The 19,529-nt window shown below is 41.2% G+C and overlaps 1 protein-coding gene across 1 annotated transcript; it reads right to left on the minus strand.

Moving 5' to 3' along the window:
• Window positions 1–2,044: 2,044 nt before the first annotated feature.
• LOC116435046 (uncharacterized) lies at window positions 2,045–13,012 on the minus strand. Its single transcript, XM_031994143.2, has 17 exons — window positions 12,911–13,012; window positions 10,557–10,620; window positions 10,070–10,175; window positions 9,899–9,997; window positions 9,655–9,838; window positions 9,123–9,309; window positions 7,600–7,688; window positions 6,937–7,210; window positions 6,483–6,564; window positions 5,929–6,081; window positions 5,461–5,656; window positions 5,028–5,206; window positions 4,262–4,628; window positions 3,503–3,849; window positions 2,760–3,077; window positions 2,453–2,569; window positions 2,045–2,188 (listed from the first exon to the last, which is right to left on the minus strand). Exons 1-17 carry the CDS (start codon window positions 12,942–12,944, stop codon window positions 2,045–2,047), a joined length of 2,940 nt encoding a protein of 979 aa, XP_031850003.1. The 5' UTR covers window positions 12,945–13,012.
• Window positions 13,013–19,529: the final 6,517 nt, after the last annotated feature.

Here is a 19,529-nt window from a genome sequence, read left to right on the forward strand (position 1 = left end):
ACTCAAACATTGATGAACCACGACACTTATAGTACAAAAACTAAAACAAAACAAATCGCGAGCAACTCAAGCTTTCTATAAATAATTAATTCCTCCATACCTTACACATTTCCCACAAAACCTTCGTCCAATTTCACAGAGCCGTTTGAACAAACCATTAACCCCGGAAAATCAAAGACTTCTATACAAATAGAACGGAAAGCTTAATAAGCAGCGCAAGTGTCGCCACCTGTCGTGCACGCGAGCAAACACGTTCAAACGTTTCGAACCTCTCCCGCGCCAAATGAATCAGCACAGCATCAACCATTCCCGTTCCAATGACACGATGAACTTGTTGCTTTATAATATTTGCACGATTAGTAATTATAAATATCCTTCCAGTCATATTGATCAATAGCAAACACCGTTCCGCGTTCACGTATATTCGAATATTCGCGCCGAACGCACACGCTCGCCCGCAATAAACATGGAATTCGTTTCTCCCGTGAGAGAAATCATTAAAAAATAAATCTGTTTTTGCGTTACGTCGAACAGGCTTAGAGCGGGGAATAATAAAATCGCGGTAGGAAACACGAGAATTGAATAATCCTCGTGATCCCGTATCTCGTAACTTTTCATTCTTCCGAACGAGGAACGAAACGGCCGCGGGAATCGCGTGCTCAATTATTCTCAGCTCATTCATCGGGCCACCATAAAAGGTTGTAAAACGGTCGTGGCCGGGTGTAAAACAAACTTCGGTGGGCTTTAATGCCGCCGGGTGACTCGATGGGGAAATAAATTGCACGGGTCGCCGGATTATTTTGCGCATACAATTTATTCTCCAACCTCGAAATTCAAATATAAAATACTACTCGAATTTACACAATGTAATCGCCCATGTTAAAATAGTAACTCGGAATAATCAACAACGCGTATTTGAACACGGGACGCGTGCACGCGCGCAAGAATCGAAATTTACAAGCAGTCGACGAGTCGCGCTCGGCGTTGCGTGGGGTTTCGGGGGGAGGGGGTGGACGGTTGAAAGGAGAACGCAAAAATACAACGTTTTTCCACCATGAATAAAATCATTAGCATCCGCACGAATTACGAGCCTCATTTGCATTCCCGATGCGCGCGTTGGTTCATAGAGACTCCGCGCGATATTTTGATACCCCTTTTCCCCACCCCTCGCTACATTCTCCGCCGGTTTTTTATACGTTATTCTCATTCGGCAAGCTCCGAGCCGCGAATCTCAAATGTACAAAAAAAACGCCGCTCAATGCACGAAAATACATTTGGTTTAAGTTTTTTTTTTTTAAAGGAGAAGTACAAATAAAAGAAAAACAGGGAAGACAAATTCGATCTAACTTCATCCCGTCGATCCAATTTCCAATAAAATTCCGCTCCGAGGCCACGAAATTGCTTTGCCTTCGCGGAATGTAAATATTCGAGTGTCGTAGAAAGTATTGCGCCGTGCCCCTCCGATTATTATCTTTTCGGTGTGCAGAAATGAATTCGTTTCGTGGTACGGAAGCCGCATCGATCGTCGAACAGGACACACTTCGACGACCGAAATTTTCTTTAAACCGTTTAATCCTTGAATTAATACCCTGACACGAGCGATACCCTCTCGGACGGCCTAACGGGTTAATACTTTTCATCGGGACCATCGATTTCCATTGCGCCGCGGCTAAGTATTCTCTTTGACGATGGAAGGACCGCGAAAAATTCATTCTAGAGGATGAGCGTTACCCCGATGGAGGCTCTAATGATCGTCGAACGCGGGAGTTCCGCGCGTATTCTAAGGTAAAAACAAAATTTTGCTAATTCGCCGGGTCGCGGGACGTGGCGGGAGGGTGCCTTTCGGTTGGAATTTAAACCAGGATCGACCCGTTCCTCGTACGTGCGAGTCGCGCGACCGAAGTGCTCTAATTGAATCCTTCACAGCCACGGAAAGATTTCCACGGTCGCCAGCGAAGTTTCGACGTCGTTCGGGGAACTCTTTCGCGGAGGTGAAGCAAGACTAAAAAGAGGAATTGGGCGGGGGGTGGAATTGGATTCTTCATCAATCGAGATCGGGGAGACCGCCGTTGGAGCTGAAGCTGTCTCTGGAATCCTTTTGGGCTCGCTCGAAATGGCTGCCGGGTGAGACAGCGTCTTTCAGTCGGTTCTCGAAATTCAGAAAGTCCGAGCCGCACGGACTGCAGGCCTGCATTGATTGGTAAATAGGTTCTCTTTGTTCCAGGAATCTCCGGGATATCGTTAATTAGAGAGTGGATGTTTATGCATTTTTCATTGGTTATTTCTTTGGGAATGTATTTAGAGAGTGTGTGAGTTTTTTTTAGAAAGTATCTTCGTTAGAGGGGAAATGATATTTGAACAACGATCTTTGACATACAGGCGGTGGTAATTAGTAACTAGAAAAATTCAGTTGCATGAACATCCTCGTTTCGTGCGTTTGAAAGCGTTTTACTTGAATCAAGAAGCTGTCGGGCCCGCTACTTCCGGTGAGTTCCCTGTCCAAACGGGGTGACGAGATTACTGTGCTCTCTGCACTGTTGCAAAGCCCCAGTCCCTCGCTATCCATCATCTTTTGGGAATAATTATAGAAATTCGTTTTGTAATAGTTAATATTATATATATAACTGCAAAATAATTAAGTATCTACGATTACAGAAATATAGATTCTATAGATTACTAGAGAATTATTCAGTACCAATTATTGAAAATGTTGTTCACATTTTATTGACCATATTTTATTGAACAGTAGAATCTGTTACCAGTTTAGTTCTCTCCTCGACAACTTCAACAACGTTGCCACCTTCCGTGCTAGTGATGATGCCAGTTCCCAATTTCTTCCCTAGAATTTTCACTTCCTTCCTGCACCCGCTGGAAGTGTTCATGACGTTTGTGTCGCAGCCGTTCGTGTTCGCAGCGGTGTTTTTCAAAAACTGTTCATACGGGGTAAGTAATTTCACGTTTGAATACTGCGACGCCATCATGTCCTGAGTATGGTGCTTTGGGCCCAAGATTTTCACCTCGCCCACGCCGGGGAACAGTTTCGACGACGGCAGACTGTTCGTTATATTACCGAGAACCTTCGTGTGAAATTTCATCGTACGTTTAAAATAACAATTTCTCATTGCTCTTAGAAAATTGTTTAAAATATTTCATCGATTCTGCTGTGCAATGCATTTATGTAGAAATGTATATTATTCGCCAAACGTATTTAACAAACAAATGAAGTTTATGGAAAGAACAAGAATGGAAAGTACTACTGCATAATTTCAAAAAATTAGTTCCATCAACTCTCTAAATATTAATATCCTCAATAACAATTAATCATCACTTTTATACGTAAGATCTAACAATCAACAATGAATTTGGCAATTTTGTAATATTGATGTAGACACTGATAGTTGTGGCTTTAAAACGATAGATTGAAAAGCAGAATCGAGATAAAAAGTATTTCGCATAGCATTTAATGAAATACATTCAAGTATTTTGAATAAAATGTCATTACCTTTGCATTATGATGCGTCGGTCCGAGAATCTTCATGTCCGATTGACTAATTGGTATCAGACTCCCGTCGGTTTCGGTGTCGTCGAAAACGGATGACAATTTCATCTTGCTATCGTAGACCGAATGATGTTCCTCCATCGTTGAACTACCGAGAATGTTCAGATCCTCAGTTAAACTATTGTTGCTCTTCAAATACGGAAGCGTTTCACTTAGGATTGACAATGGGGGATGGTTTTTCAATAACAAGGAGGATATCGAAGGTTGGGAGGTGGTTGATAAAGTGGAAATGTCGCTTCGATGGCTGAGAATGTTTGTTAACTCTTGCTGACTCGACGGTACTCCTATACCTATCATAAAAGTCAGCCAATTCGTATTTAAAATAACCCTTTAAATCATAGTGTGAATATAGCAACGCTTACACAGTGATCTCGAAATGGATCGAATTATTTATACATCAAATTAATATTAAACATTAATAACAGATACAAATGACAACGCTTATTTAATTAAACTCGAAACCTTCGCTATAAATTCGACTAATTATAAAACAGAAAATTCACTTAATATAGAATACTATCAATATTATCATTTATAACATCGTCAAATATAAAACTCATGAAATATTTCTTTACTTAATATTCGATTCCATTTGTCTAATCACGCTTATCAGACGCCTTCCGCACAAAAATATATAATTTCCTGAAAGATTCAAAAGAAACATGAATAACACGAATGTGACATAATCAATTGAACTTTAACCTTCGTCGTCGTGTTCGCTGACGTTCAGTCCAGCGTCGATGGACAATGATTTCGGGCCTAGAATCAAATCATCGATTTTCGGCTGAGAGAGGAAACTGATGCCGTCCACGAAACGGTCGTCGAGGCTCTTGATATCGAGGATCCTAATGTCTTTGTCCTCGAGAATCTCGATGCCGTCCATCGGCATGGGTTTCTGCGTCGAAGTCGAGTGAAGTACCATGATCTGATTATCCGAATCCCCGATGATGACTTCCCCGTTGCCGCGTGTGTTCACCAGATTAATCGCGTCCGCTTCGTCGCCGTCGAGGATCGTCACGTCATGTGCATTCTGCGCCATCAAGTCCCGAGCCTCGCTGTTCGTCATCACCTGCGTTCGTGAATTAATGTAAACGAACTAGCAGCAAACGAACAATAAAATGAAAGCAATCTAAACCGTGAAAACTCAAAGCAATAGTAGTAAAGGCACAAAAGTGAAATAACGCAACATCTAACGAATCTTTTAATCGATGAAATAAATCAATCAATTCTGACATTTCTAAAATAGTTCCTTAAAATAGAAGAGAATGCTCTAATGTTCTAAACTAGCGAAATAATCGAATCATTAAGACCAAGCTTTTCCCTTTGATATTTTCTCCGTACTCGTGTAACGTAAAAATAGCCAGCAGTTAGAGGAAACAAAAATCACTCCTCCGTTCAAGAAGCAACGGATAAGTGGCAACGATGGCGCAGAAATAAGCAGGAAAATCATGATCGATCTGTTCATCACCTCGTAACGACCATCCTCGGTGGCTCGCACGAATTGTATCCCGCCCTGGGCGGCTAGTTCCAGCAGCTCGTTGCAATCCTCCATCGTCGAGGATACAACGGTTCCATTCTGGCGATTCGGCTCGTTTCTTGGGGCCTCACCGTACGTGAACTGGGAATCCAATGCCGTGACTAGGCTCTCTGTCGACAATGCACCAAATAAACGCCACGTTGCCGCGAGATTTTTCAAAATATTGCACCTCGAAACGTTTCGCGTCCGATGAAACCATTAACACTTAGAACCGCGAGACTTTCATTGAATCGTTCGCATCAAGATTCAAGGTTTATTTCAATTATTTCGTGCAGTATCTATTTTTTGGAATTTCACGTTCTGCCATCACTTATTCCCGAGCGCCGCTTGTGTTTGCGATTATTCATACGAAAGTAATCCTCACCGTGTTCGTCTTCCGGACCAGGTGGTTCAACGATGAAATTGATTTTTCCGTCGGGATCGACGTTCTGAATGACAGTGGCCACTACGGGCACCTTTATCTGGACAGCTTTGATCCTGTCGACGTCGGAAGTGATCGTTGGGCTCAGAGTCATCTTTCCTGTTATTCGTAGATCTTCTGCTGTCGCTGGAGTCAAGATCTAAAAAGATGTTTTAGAATTTTTGCAGTTAGAAAATAATTGGAAATGTCATGTGCGAACGTTATGTACGGAAATAATTTTAAAAATTGGAAATTATAATGAATAATAATAAACAATATGTTCTCTATGGAAGCATCAACTGAGTCTATCAAGAAATCAATCATATAATTATTATGGGGAAGATTATTGAAAATAATGCTTAATATGTTACACGTAGAAAAATGAATTTGATAGATAATCGACGGCGAGAAGAAAAGAAGAAAATGTATTACATTTTTGTGGGTTCCAGTTGGTGAGACTTTCACAAGGACAGGAATTCCCTTGGCAGGCTTGAAGAGGGCAAATGGCGTTTGGTTCTCGAGTAACGCCATCTCCATCGCTTTCGTGTCGATCTTGTCGATCACGACGGACTCCATGACATCCGACTTTCAAGAAATAGTATTTATTATTACATTTATTTCTATATTGTAACATTACGCAATGAAATATATTGTAATTAGGCTTAATGATCATGCGTTCATCTAGTGATTAATTTGAACAGTTCACTAATAGTTCTTTAACAAAATAAAAGAAGATAACAGTTACTTTGTTACAGATTTTCTTTAACAATATTCATTCAATATATCTTATTATTACATCAATTTGTATTATCATTTATCACATGATCACTGTATCATTGCAACATGATTCACTGGATTTTTGTTACATTCCGCTAATTAAAAATTGTTGCTACGCTATTACTAACAATTATTTTAAACATATTCCTATTAAACATAATTTTAATAAAAGTTGATTTGATCATCGATACCTTAGATGGGCTACTAACCGCAAGCAATGGGTCCTTGTCCCTAATTTCAATGGTCTGATTACGATCGCCGTTCGGCAGTTGAACGATCCTAACATTTTTACTGAAAATAAATATTCCAAATGTATAATTCCATAATTTTTTCATTTCTAGTCTCCTACAGAAGATTCAAATTCAAGTTCAATTCTCACGTGTGTAAAACAGAATCTATATTCACAAAATGGCTATCCATTTAATAGCAAAACTCTATTACCATCGGCAACAGCTTTAACCAGAATTTTAGAGATCGAAACGGGTCGATTTGCTCGGATCGATGAAAAGAAAGACGTCGAAAGTGAAAAGAAAACAAGGAAAGAGTATAAAAGCAGGGGAAAGCTAGAAAGATCAACATTCAGGATGCGTTCATTTATCCGTGAGAAAAGGCTGTCCGTCAGGGAGCAAATTAAGCGACGTCCGCGCCGCGACGTCTACCTACTTTCTTATGACGTTTGGATCGTTCATTTCGGGCTGAGAGGCGGCCGGATGTCGATACTTTATGCCGTGCTTGTACTCCTCGTGCGATCTCAAAGAGAATCGACGCGGAAACTCTTTGCCGCAGATTCCGCACACGTACTGCATTTTCTCCGCGTGTGCATGCGCTTTGACCTTGTGGCACACCAAATTCGACATTTGATTGAAGCCTTTGCCGCAAAGCTCGCATTTGTACGGCCGCTCGTTCGTATGAGTAAACACGTGGTTCCTCAAATTGCCTGGCAACGAAACGGTGTTCAACCATTAAAGCTTGTAATCATCCCCCGCATTATATTGACTGATGCCCGCACGCTGAGACCGATTACAGACAATTTCGGCTTTTTGTCCCGTGGGAAAATTAAACACTGCTCAAATATTTCTTCAAGAATTTAAGAATGAACGAATACAATATTATCTACTGATTTTTCTAGTGAAATTTTTCTTGTATACAAATTATATTTTATTGAATTTGAGAAATTAATTGCGAGTGAGTTCGACGAGTTTTACAATTGTTTTTGAAATTGTGGGCAATCGGATGAATTATACAAAAGAAAATTTTACTTTTTCTCGCGACGATACAAATCATTTAATTAATGAAAAATAATCCTTCTCGTGAAAGGATAATTACCTTTTTGATGAAATCCTTTCCCACAAACTTGGCACTTGTGCGGCTTATGTTCGGAGTGCGTTTTTCGATGGGAAATCAGCGTGGACACCCTATAAAATCGAAAACACGAACCTAAACATTCGCCATTAAAAAGCAATTAACATATCAGTAACAAATGTCCCCCAAAACTCCTCGGTTAACGAACATTCCAATATCATGATTTCAAAAAATACTCTTAATAAAATGGACTTTTCAGCCCTCTCAGCCGAATCAGCCACGTTTAAACGTGGTCATTTAAAACCACCGCTTTGTTAACGCTAATTCACAAAAGGACAGGGACGTGGGGCTCGTTAAAAAATTTCTTCCGCCATTCCAGGATCGCTGGCTCGCGTCCGTCCGCGATTTCGCCGCGATTCAAAACGCTAATGACCCGACGTGCTCCACGTGCACGCGTGTATAATTAGTTTCCTTCGTTGTCGGGCGGATTGCAGTTCCGAATTTTTATACGCATTTTTGGAACGCTTGAAACGAGACACGGGAAACGCGGCTTTAATCTCTTGCGTTGGAAATTCATTCACAGATTTGGCAAAATCTTGCACGAATAATTCTGTTTTTACCTATTTTACACAAGCGTGTAGACTAATTTTGTTCAGTAACACGTTGACCGCCGCGTCCAAATTACTTGAAAACAATTACAAGAGGAAAATTCTGATCTACGAAAGTACGGCTGCAAGCAGAATGATCTCGAGTGACTGGAGAGTTGTCAAAGAATGTTTGGAACCGAGCAACTGTACCATGAAAATGAAAGTATTGGTGAAGCGTATAAATACTCCGGCTGAGAAGCGATGGCGACTATTCTCAGCGAGAAGTTAGCGAGGCGAGGGGACTCTTCCACTCACGATGCTTCGGCTGCCTCGGTTTTTGACGCATAGTCCTCATTGGTGCGCGGCAATGGCACAGGACGGCAGCGAGGCCGAATGTAATGGAGTAAGATGGAACTACAGAAAGCAAAATTCTCTAAAGACGACTTCGCGTCAAAAACTGTGGCAACATCGTGAGTGTAACTTCTCTCCTCGAACGATAGCCAACACTTCTCAGACGCGGAGTATTTACCTGACTGCAAGAGTTTTAAAGCTCCCATACATGTTAAAACTTGCAGAGTTTTATCTTTTTATCTTTTCGTCGTTGTTATCTTATTAATAAACGTTTTGTTAAACGCTACATTGTCACGATTCTACATCACTTTATAAAGAGCGGTACAGTTCAAAATAATCTGGTGTGCGTAACACAACAAAACTACCGATGCGCGTAAGACGTGATTGGCAATTGTGGAACAAAAACATCTCGACGCGCATGGTAAATACGTCTTTCCAGCGCACGAGGTTAAACGAGCACCGAAATCGTGGCGAGGGGGTGGAGGTGATTGGCAGAGGAAACGGGAAACAGGGTATTGACGGTTCCATACGGTCGCGAAGTTACGCGAAACCGATTCGGATGCAGAGAGGAGTGTCATGAAGAAATTGCGTATCGATTCACTTGCTGACCTGTTGAAAGTTTTCTTGCAAAATTCGCAAACGTACGGCCGAGCGTCGCTGTGTATCGCCTTGTGCTGGCTCAGTGTCGATAGCTGCCGGAACGCTTTCCCGCAAGCTTCGCATTTAAAGTTCCTCTCGTCGGTGTGGGTCGGCAAATGCCTCATCAACGTGTACTGATGCCGGAACTCCTTCGAACCTAGTTCGAATATTAAGCCCCGAGTTACTTTTCGGCGTGTTTAACCACCGACTGCTGATCGTATCGGGGATAGAATGCTGCTCCGTCGTTCGACGTTTAACGCATTAAAAAATAGTAAATGCCTGTAACTGCTGGGTCGTTGCAAAAGTTTTAACGTTTCTTTTATGAGAAATAAAAGGAAGAGTTCTCAACTGTTTGCTGGTTAAACGAAAACTAAACGAAAACGAAGAAAGAGGGATCCTCTGTAAGTAAACATTGTTTCTTTCTCTTTTCAAAGTTTGTCCAATTATAAGTCATGTAAGTGTTGGAATATTTAAATGTTTACGTAAAGTTAATGTTACTCACAGATCCCGCACTCCCAAATTTTCAAAGTCTTCCCATCGCGTTTCAGATATTTCACGAAATGGAGCTTCGATCTTGGATCATCTTTGTCGATCATGTGAGTAGACGATGACGATGGACCTTCGACCACTGGATGTGAGTACACCATAACATTGTCTTCCGGCACATTGATATTTTGGTCCAGTATCTAAAGAAAGTCTTCCGTGAATATTCCGGGAAATTTTCGTGAATGAATCTCGTCGGATACCTTGTACTTAAACGCATCTTTCCCTAGAAATTTCGTTACACTGTCGTCGATGTTGATCACTTCAGAATCAATGGCAACGTCTAGGTTCATGCAATCATTCTAATCACAGGGAAAATTATTTAAACCAGTGATGCATTGAAAGTTTGGTTAATGAATCGAACTGATAATTACTTGAATCAACTGATGTTCATTGGCAGAAGACAAACCAGGTACAACAGTGACATCGTTCCTTCCATCAGAACCTGTATTCTCTTCTTTCACATAAACTTCATAAACACTAGTAATTCAATAATTAACAAACATCTCTCATTAATCAAATTGCAATTTCAAACTATGTTTCTAAAATTTTGCCAAACATCGAAATATTCGAAAATTTTAAAATCGGTAGTCTAAAAATTACCACAAAAGAGAACAGTAAAGAAATAAATTGTCCAATTTACATACGAAACAAAAACATTCAAAAGCGAATGCAAAATTAAAATTCCCAAGCAAAAAAACCTCTGCTCCGTTTATCTATAAACATCAGAGCTTATTTACCGCGCCAGAAAGAAATCTAGGATTAAATCCAAGAATAAACCTGATTACACCGTAATCACTTAGGTCTAACCCTGACCTAGCCCGGCCCTAACAGGAATGCATGTTAATGTTTTAAGCTCACCTGATAACCTCGTCCGGAATAGGACGAGGGAATTGCTCCTGCGAATCTTCATACTGGGTCTCCCCTGCAAAGTGCAACGGCGCTTCATGAAAATTGCTTGTCTTTTCGTAGAAGTAATCATTTTGAATATTCTTGAACGGGATAATTTAAGAAAAAAGCTACGCCACTGCCTGCCACGCGGATAAACTTTTCTAATGAGAATATTTCGGAGAACAACGAAGAAATTCTACGAACATTGCAATTTCTTTTATTATGAACATCCTGTTCTTTGATGGATCTTATTTCCTTCTTAACCTTCTTCGATATTTTATAGCAAAACTGATTAAAGTTTTCAGAAAAGTATCGTTTGTCTATAACAGTCTCCTTAAAAAATTAGTTTCATTCGAACACTTTGCACAGTGAATGGAATCTATTGAATTATACTAATGACGATAACGGTAACAATTTGGATAGATTAATATACTCCTTGTATTCATAAAGTAGGATTCATACTTTCGTGTTTTTTCTTTCATTTACTTGTTTCTTTCTTCCGGTAAACAAATTTAAGATACATCAGCAACTATTCAATTTATTAATCTAGAGTGCTTTTGAGATAATATCAATGCATTCAAAATTTGACAGTGAAGCTTCGACTGATGAATTAAAAATAGCATTTTCATCTTGAAGAAGAAGATTTGAAAAGGAGGATCATCAATGTTCCTAATAGGGTGCTTTCAAGATTCCCATTGAGAAAAAGGGAGCACGACGTTCTAGTGTTTTAAAACCTGCCATGACAGTCTTTCGGCTCCTTTTTTATTTAATAATCCATTCCCTACTGGAGCTGCAGTTACTTCAGCAAATCTTTTATGCACTTTGCGCAATCTGATCGCGCTCAACTAAAAGAATCCGTAATGGGAACGAATGAATAAACCACGTTACTTATTCGATATTGATTAAACGCCCGAATTTCGTGTTACAATTTCTGTTTCCATTTTAAACTCCGATAAAATCCTTTCTGATTCTTTAATGGTCGTTCCATTTTCACGCAACTGTAAAAAAAACATCAAAATGTTCAAAGTTGCGACCGAAAATGAATTTCAAGCCAAAACTGTGTATCAGTTGATTCGTTTCTTCTTCCAGAAAACAGATGTGTTCAATAATCCAAGGAAGAATCGTTCCAAAATAAAAAATTATAATTTATTAATATCTTGACAAATAAGAAAAAATTGACGATCGTTTTTGAGGTTTTAAGAAATTAATGAAAAAATGTATAAATCCTCTGATTGAGAGACACTGATTTTAAATGGAACTGTCGATGTTGGGACAGATGTCTCCTCATACAATGTATCGCGATTATCGAGCACGGACGATCCTTAGACAATGTTGCACCCAGACGAATGGTTATTTCTGTAACTCGTTCGTTTACTCTTTCCTAAATGCTGAATACGGGAAACGCGAAATATATCCATGAAACGAAACGGAAATATTAAATAATTTTAAAGAGGAATTCGTTCCACCGGCAACGTTAAAAGAGTAATTTCTTTTCGCAATGAGAAGCTATTGGAGTTCATTAACAAATTCATTTCTATCAAGCGACTAATTAAAAGTAAATTAAACATTAATACTTCCATCGAGAAATATAAATGTTTACTCGAATTTTACCCGCAAACGCGTATGCACACGAAAATTACATCATGAATCAATGCTACCGCCACGAAATATGTATTCAAATCACTAATCCCCTCAACAATTACATAAACTCACAATTCGTATCACATAAAAATCCACAACACCGAATTCATTACAGGACTGGTTGCAAAAATAATTCCTCGTATTTCGCCAACAATCCTCAATAACTTAAATTAACAAACTCTTGCACACGTCACAACAAGAAATGCGGGAAATGGTAACAAATTATTTCAGTCGAAGTGAAAAGCCATTCTCTATCAACGTACACAGCGCGTCTCGTTAAATCCAAATTTCGCGTGAAACACAGGATCGAATCGGTAGCCATTGCCATCGAATCCAAGCTTCATCAGTAAGCCAACGAGAACGATCGTAAAGGTGGCGAGGAAAAGACTGTCAAACCGACGAGAGTTTCGGCACGCGATCGGCAGAAAATCCGCAGCCCTCGCCTTTTTTCCGGCTGCTGTTCGCAAATAAACGAAAGCCGCCATTATCACAGCTCATTTTTCACAGAACGGAGGTAGTGACGGATCGCGTTGGAACCCGTAAACCGGTCTCGCGCGACGCTATCAAATTCGCGAGATACAGGGGTAACAGGGTAAACAGAAAAATGAAGAAAAAAACGAGAAAAATAAAATCGACGCGGAGGAATCGTTTTATTTTCTTATTTGTTGATGTCCATTACTCACAGTTGTATCCTTGCAGAAGGTTATTTTGGGACATTTCTCGAACGTGAACCGTGCGTCGCCCTCCGAAACCGAACGAGTTTCCACGTGGACGTCTCGCAGCCTGATTCGCGTCGATCGCTGACGGTGAATCGTTTGGTACGGTCCCAAATCGGTTCGCGAATATCGCCGCCAAACGGGCAACTTCGGAAACGATCCGTGCAGTACCGTGTCACTCATTTCAAAAGCCCTATTGACCTCTGACCTCGGGAATCTCCAATTTGGGAAATTCGTGGACGATGATTTCTTGAATTTCGTGGGCTTTAAGGATCTTCCTTTCGAAGTGAAATTTGTTGGGGATACTATTGGGATCGTGTTGAATGTTTTATATTATTTAACAGTTGTATCTTTTAGCTTATGATATTATATTAACAAATTTGTCATTTTTGGTGATAATTTATTATTATTAAGTGTAAAATTGCGCTTTTCGACGCGAAGTAGATTATTTCTAGCCATCTAGTCGTGATTTTGTGTTCGCCAGTGATACAAAATATTATAAATTTGAAAATTGTGTACTCAGTAAATCGTAGTTTTCCATTTCTAAAACTCTACTGACTCAATTAACATACTAGTTTAACGCCTGAAACTGAGGAATTGCTGCAATATGACAGGAAGTACGGTTTCCCGTTCTCCATTCACGGTGTGGCAAATTTTAAACTCGACAACGATGGACTCAGCACCATATCCTTTATTCCGAAAGATCTATAAACCTTTGATCCGCCAAGGTTCGTGTTTGGGAAATTGATATAAGATGAAAGTCGAAATTTCTTTCCGCGTTTCCTGCACACGATCCCAGACATTCTGGTTTCGGAAACGGTGCACGTAGTACAGCGCATTTTTATTTCAAAGGTTTTGGTAACCTTCTACCTTTGACAGTAATGGTCTCGCCGCCAACATTCCCGATAGATAATGACGTAATATGTGCGGACAAACTTTTACCTGCAACATCTTTATTTATCTCGAACTTCCACCCGACACATACCCCATTGCAGCAACGTGCAAATTCGTTCTCACCTGAAAATGAATATTTTAAAAAGTCCCACACCTTTTCGAAAATACGAATCTTCAAAACTAATCGACGTTTTCATTCTAAACGAAAACCTTTTTTAGCCATTGAAAAGACGCAACATGAATCACAGTTGCATCCATTAACTCCTACAATTCTGAATTTAATTAAAAGGCACAACCAATCCCCGGGAAACTGTCCAGCAATCAAAGTGTTAACAAGTTACCGTGGCAAAGTAACTCCGTATTGTAATACGAACTGGATTGGTTCCGAATCGGCGAGGGGGGCCACGTGAATATTCGAAGGAAACACCGAAATTCTGCGCGATCGACGAACTAGCCCGGCGAAGCCATCTTCCATCGTCGAAGTCGCCCGGAATTGCCCACCCCTATCTGTTTTCGAATTCCGGTCAGGTACATCCACATCGCTGTTCCGCCGGCTCACCGGTATGGTCTGCGGCATACTTGCCTGACTCAATTATTACTTGCTACTTCTTGTTACCCGCTGTTTAAGTTGCCTCTCGACCCTTCCTCTCTATTCCAGTCAGCGTGGCCCGCGTTCGCCCTCTGTCTACGCTAACTACGCCGATAAGGCTTGCCAGCGGGAGACGCGTATCGTTCGACGAACGACGGAAGGTGTTTCGAACGGCGGGAAAAACGAGTGGAGTTTAATCGGAGGGAAAACTTCGTGACAGATCGACCGAGCGGATCGACTGCCGACGGACTTTCCAATTGCAGGACGGCGATGCACAGTGGGGTATTTGCCCGATCTAAGCGGCCAAAGTAAAAGACAGGTTTACATCGACTTTTTACTAGAAAATATGAGAATGTAATATAATAATATACAATAATATGCAATTACATGGCGTATAACAGTAAATTGTATATAATTTCATATAATTACGTAAACAAAATGTATATTTATATATCATGTATTATATGATGTAATATACAATAATACATAATAATACATCCTAAATAATATACAATCGTTTAATTTATTGATTTTCTGCAAATTTTCTATACTAGCGAGCAAAATTAAAGAAAGACGGTATTTCTGTTGAAAAATTGCTGAAGTTCAAAGTGATATAAAGTTATAAGAAAAAAAATGTTTAAAATGGACTTTTGGCCGTTCAGATTGAGCGAATACCCCAGTGTGCGATGCTCCATTGGGTTCGCTCCGCGCGGCCGCCATCTTGTTGGGTCCTGGCGAGGCGCGTAATGTGGTTGCTGGTCATATCAAAGTACGAAATTGTGGAAAATTTTAGGTAGGAAGTAGATTTTTGAGATCAGTGGCAATGTAAATTTGTTTGTTGTTCCTCGGTGAATATGTCTTTAGATTTATTAATGAATATGGATAAAATGGGCTGGATTTGTTTAGTAGCAACGAAAGTACAAAGTTCTACAAAGTTTTTGTGTTCATTCCTGACAATCAATAATTAAATCTACATTGAGAATTCACATTTATTATTAAAATCTTTGCAAATATAGAGACGCAATGAAAGCAGAAAATGTCTGAAAAGCCCGCAAACATCGGGATTCAGCAAATGCCAGATAAAAATCACTTCCCCCTGTCGGTAATTGGGTGAAGTCGTACAATTCATTTCGACAAACGTGGGATATGAATGATTCAATGGAAATTTCTATTCGCTTGAATTTCTCCTGCACAAATTGGAAATTCCTTTTCTCAATAATTAATTCCAATGTAATCCAGGGTTTTCTCTTACACATAGGATATTTATCCACGAAAACCAGGACGATTTTGATGCCTATTTCATCGGAACGTTCGCGCAAGGAATAAAAATAATAAAAATGTCTCGTCGCTCGCGGTATATTTGTCGACGAATATCCAATTCGATTGAGCAACGAGCCGTTAACTTCTACGTGGCAACGAAATGGCGGACGAGGCGGTCGGGCGTTCGAACGGAATGTTTTCACGAGCTCGGGCCTCGGGTGAAAGGGCGCCGGAATCTTCGGGGTGCAGGGGCGGCCGGGCGAAGAGACGACAATTTGATTTTGCAACCCAGATAAAGAAAGCTTTCTCCCTCGTTATTGGTTACCAGCGAGTTCCGACCCCCCTTCGCTCCCGAAACCGAGAGAGGTTCCGTTCTTGTAACCCTTATACAATGAACGCGCCTAATCGAATCCCTTAGCCCGGTGAAAAGGTCGCCCCTTTCGCGGCATCTGAATTTCTGACGTCTGAAAGGGAACGGGGAAACTGAATGATTCAGTCCAGCGCATCTGTACGACGGTAAACACGATGCTAACAAGACATTTGTATTTTTTAGAATTCGATGGAACGATCGGCGAAAATAAATCGATGACTCGATGCGCATCGGAACGAAATTCCAAATCTCCAGTACTTCAACCATGAAAAACGGATTCTAGATTAAATACTAAGTTCAACGTAGGTGCGAAGACACGATCTATAAGAACAGTTATTCAGTTACAATTGAAAGAAGTTGCAATATAAAAACGCCTCTCTCAATATTTTAACTCTATCCTTCATTCACCGACTGAAAGAATCATTGAAAAAAAGCAGTTTCCCAATTCACGGAACGTCAGTAAACATATAACCAACACCGTCTATCACTGTTGGAACGATTTTCCGCCGGAAAAGCCACTGCCCCGATCTCTATCGCAAAGTGAATCTCCGGAAATCGATATATCCCCGGTACAAAGTATTATTAGGAGTACCTACGAAAGTTCGGTGTATCCCTCGATCGGCCCGTGGTCCGCGAGATGTTTGGGAAATCAATTTTCCGTGGGTCGGGGGAATATCATGGTTATCGTTGACCCCGGAAACGACGTCGAAGGGGGTCAAAGAAAGTCCTGGTCGGCGCGCGACGGAGCCGATCGACCCAAAAACAAAGCTGTAACTCGATAGAGCGGTCTCCTCCGACGCGACACAACGTCGGAACTCGTTGTGGCAGAAGGGAGAAGACAGCGGAGGTTTCGTGGACCAGTGCCGATTCTCCTTCGTTTCCGCTCGTCGACCCTTGCGGGACTGGAGGAGGGCGCGACGACACTCGTCTACACCCACACGAACCACGAACTGTCCAACTGTCCAAGCGACCATTTTCGTCTTGGCTGGCTCCATCTCCTATCTTGAATAATATCTCCGTCGGATGCCAACGGGCACGTCTCCCGAGTCTTGACAAATACCGCCGCGCCGGTCCCTCCGCCGAACCTCCGTCGACCACCCACCCACACCCCGTACCTTTCGAGTTTACCTTACAGGAACGTGCCGCACATATTTCGATCGGAACGCGGAAGGGAATCGTTGCGAAGGGAGCAGATGGCCCCGGCTCGCTGGCAATACATTCCCTTGCCCCCTTGCGAGGGCTTCCAGAAGAAAATTATTCGATTCGCCGTCACTCGGTGTATATTGATTGCATACCGATTTCGTTAGGAATCCTCATCTCGATTGTTTCAGTGCTTTTGGTTTTGATTTCCGAAGCGTTGCGTAGGTGGTTCGTGGACAGAGGATCCAATGTAATGAATTAAAATAGAAATTTTTAATATTCTAGGCGTGAAATATTTCTTGTTAGCAGGAATTCTTAAAATGGTAAGAATATTTTTTGAAATATTCCAATGGATGAAGTAGTATAAATATTCGTTAACACTGAAAATTATTTATATCTTTTATATAATCGATTGTAGTTTAATTAAAACGAAACTATAGCTATGGTTAACGTCTCTTTTGGAAAACATTGGATCCATCATGGATTCGTCACAGGATCCATCTCAAAGACGTAGTCCTCGATTTGATTTCGACTCGCAGCGACGGCATCTCTGTCGCTTTCAAGACCAGCGACGCACTTTTCCATTGACTGGATTTCACCCGATCCTTCGGCATCGGATTACATCCGGCTTGTGCGCCCCGGCACGCGCGTCCCCTTCCGTGACATTGTCGCACAGGCCAAATTTTCTTCCCCTATATTTCTCAGCTAATTTTATTGGTTCCTAACATCAGATACAATTACAAAAATATTATATAGATCTCCTAACAATCACATCCGCAGTCTTCAAAATATTCCAGCAACATCTCGACTACCGTTCGACACAATTATAATCTCCCTCGACACATAACCTAATCTCTAATACGACTGCTACCAAATCCAATCCCCAATTCACCAATGAAACCCGTCAAACAATCACCGGATGAGTTTATCAACGCGCAAACCCCGAAACTAAACGTCAAAGCGAACAGCGTTCCTGCACAGTCTCGATCGACAGCGCGCGCGGGGAATCCCAAAAGAAATAAAACGCTTCCGACGTTGTCCGATGCTGCGAGCTGTTCGACCGGAAAATACGGCAACGGGGACAACACACGGGGCCAAAGTGAACGGCCCGTTGAATCTTATTTTACGCGTGCGGCGGTACGGTCATCCCGGTTCGAGAGGGAATATATTTCCAGAGCGAAAGAGCCCGGAGACTTACAAAGTTATATCTCGCGACGCGGCTTAAGCGTTGCATTCCCCCGGACAAGCGACCGACCGAGCGTGCGACCGAGCGAGTCTCGGGGAAACACTAATTATTTCGCAATCTCGGCACTCACCTCATTTCGCAGATAGTGTTGCATTAAGAAAATTAATTTTTTACAAGCAATTCTGAAGGAGGAGGGCCGGGGTCGAGACGGAAAGGGGCAGCGGCAAGGTGAAGGAGACGGTGAAACCCGGTTCCCGGAAAATTGATTCGAAATGCTCGCTACGCTCGCCGACAGCAATCGGATATAAACTGGAGATTATGCCATTAAGAAAATTAATAAATGAAAACGAAATCACACGCGCCGCTCCATTAGGGAGATGAGTTGCAAGAATGCCGCGCTAGTTGTCCGCTGTTCCTAGTTCTGTGCGCGTCGCAGCGTTTCACAATTTTTTTTTTTGGAACGATTTTCCTTGCGATCGTACATGCTGTGTGAGGGATATTTGATATTGTAGAGCGAGCAGAATTGGATCACAGACTGATTGAGAGAAATAAGTATACAGATCGTTTTTGTTACATAGGAAAGTATATTTCTCATCTTTCTTATTCGCGACAGAAGGACTTCAGTGTTCCTTCTTATTTATTTATTATTATTCAAGTGTTCTTACTTTACTATACTGCCAAACAGTATGGAATTATTGTTTTGTGTTCGAATTATCGGTCCCTTTCTGTACACTGGTTTTCTGTATTTCCTTTAATAAAGTTTTTGATGACCGATCCAAGTTATCTGCAACGTGCCGCGTTGTCCTAATGATTCAGTATTTTATCTCCACCTCCGAAACCCTCAGTCTCGACGGTCAAGGATCATCTCTAAGGCTTGGTCACCCTCGTTCTTTCCCTTCGATATTTTAGTACATAAGTAGCTCAATTGGAAGCAGTACGACGCATTCGAATCCTAGATTTAGGATTCTGTCGGACTCGCTACTCAGAATACCTTATACTTACGTCATCTTCGTCATTGATACTAATAAAGTCGTACTACCTGTACGATTCTAGTAATATATTTATATAATTATATACTTATGTAATAGCATATTTTGGCTCGTCGTTATTTTCACGCGGTATACAACGAAATGGTTCTTCATGGTAC

Source organism: Nomia melanderi, chromosome 4 (genome assembly GCF_051020985.1).
Source record: "Nomia melanderi isolate GNS246 chromosome 4, iyNomMela1, whole genome shotgun sequence".
In the NCBI taxonomy this organism is placed as follows: Eukaryota; Metazoa; Arthropoda; class Insecta; order Hymenoptera; family Halictidae; genus Nomia; species Nomia melanderi.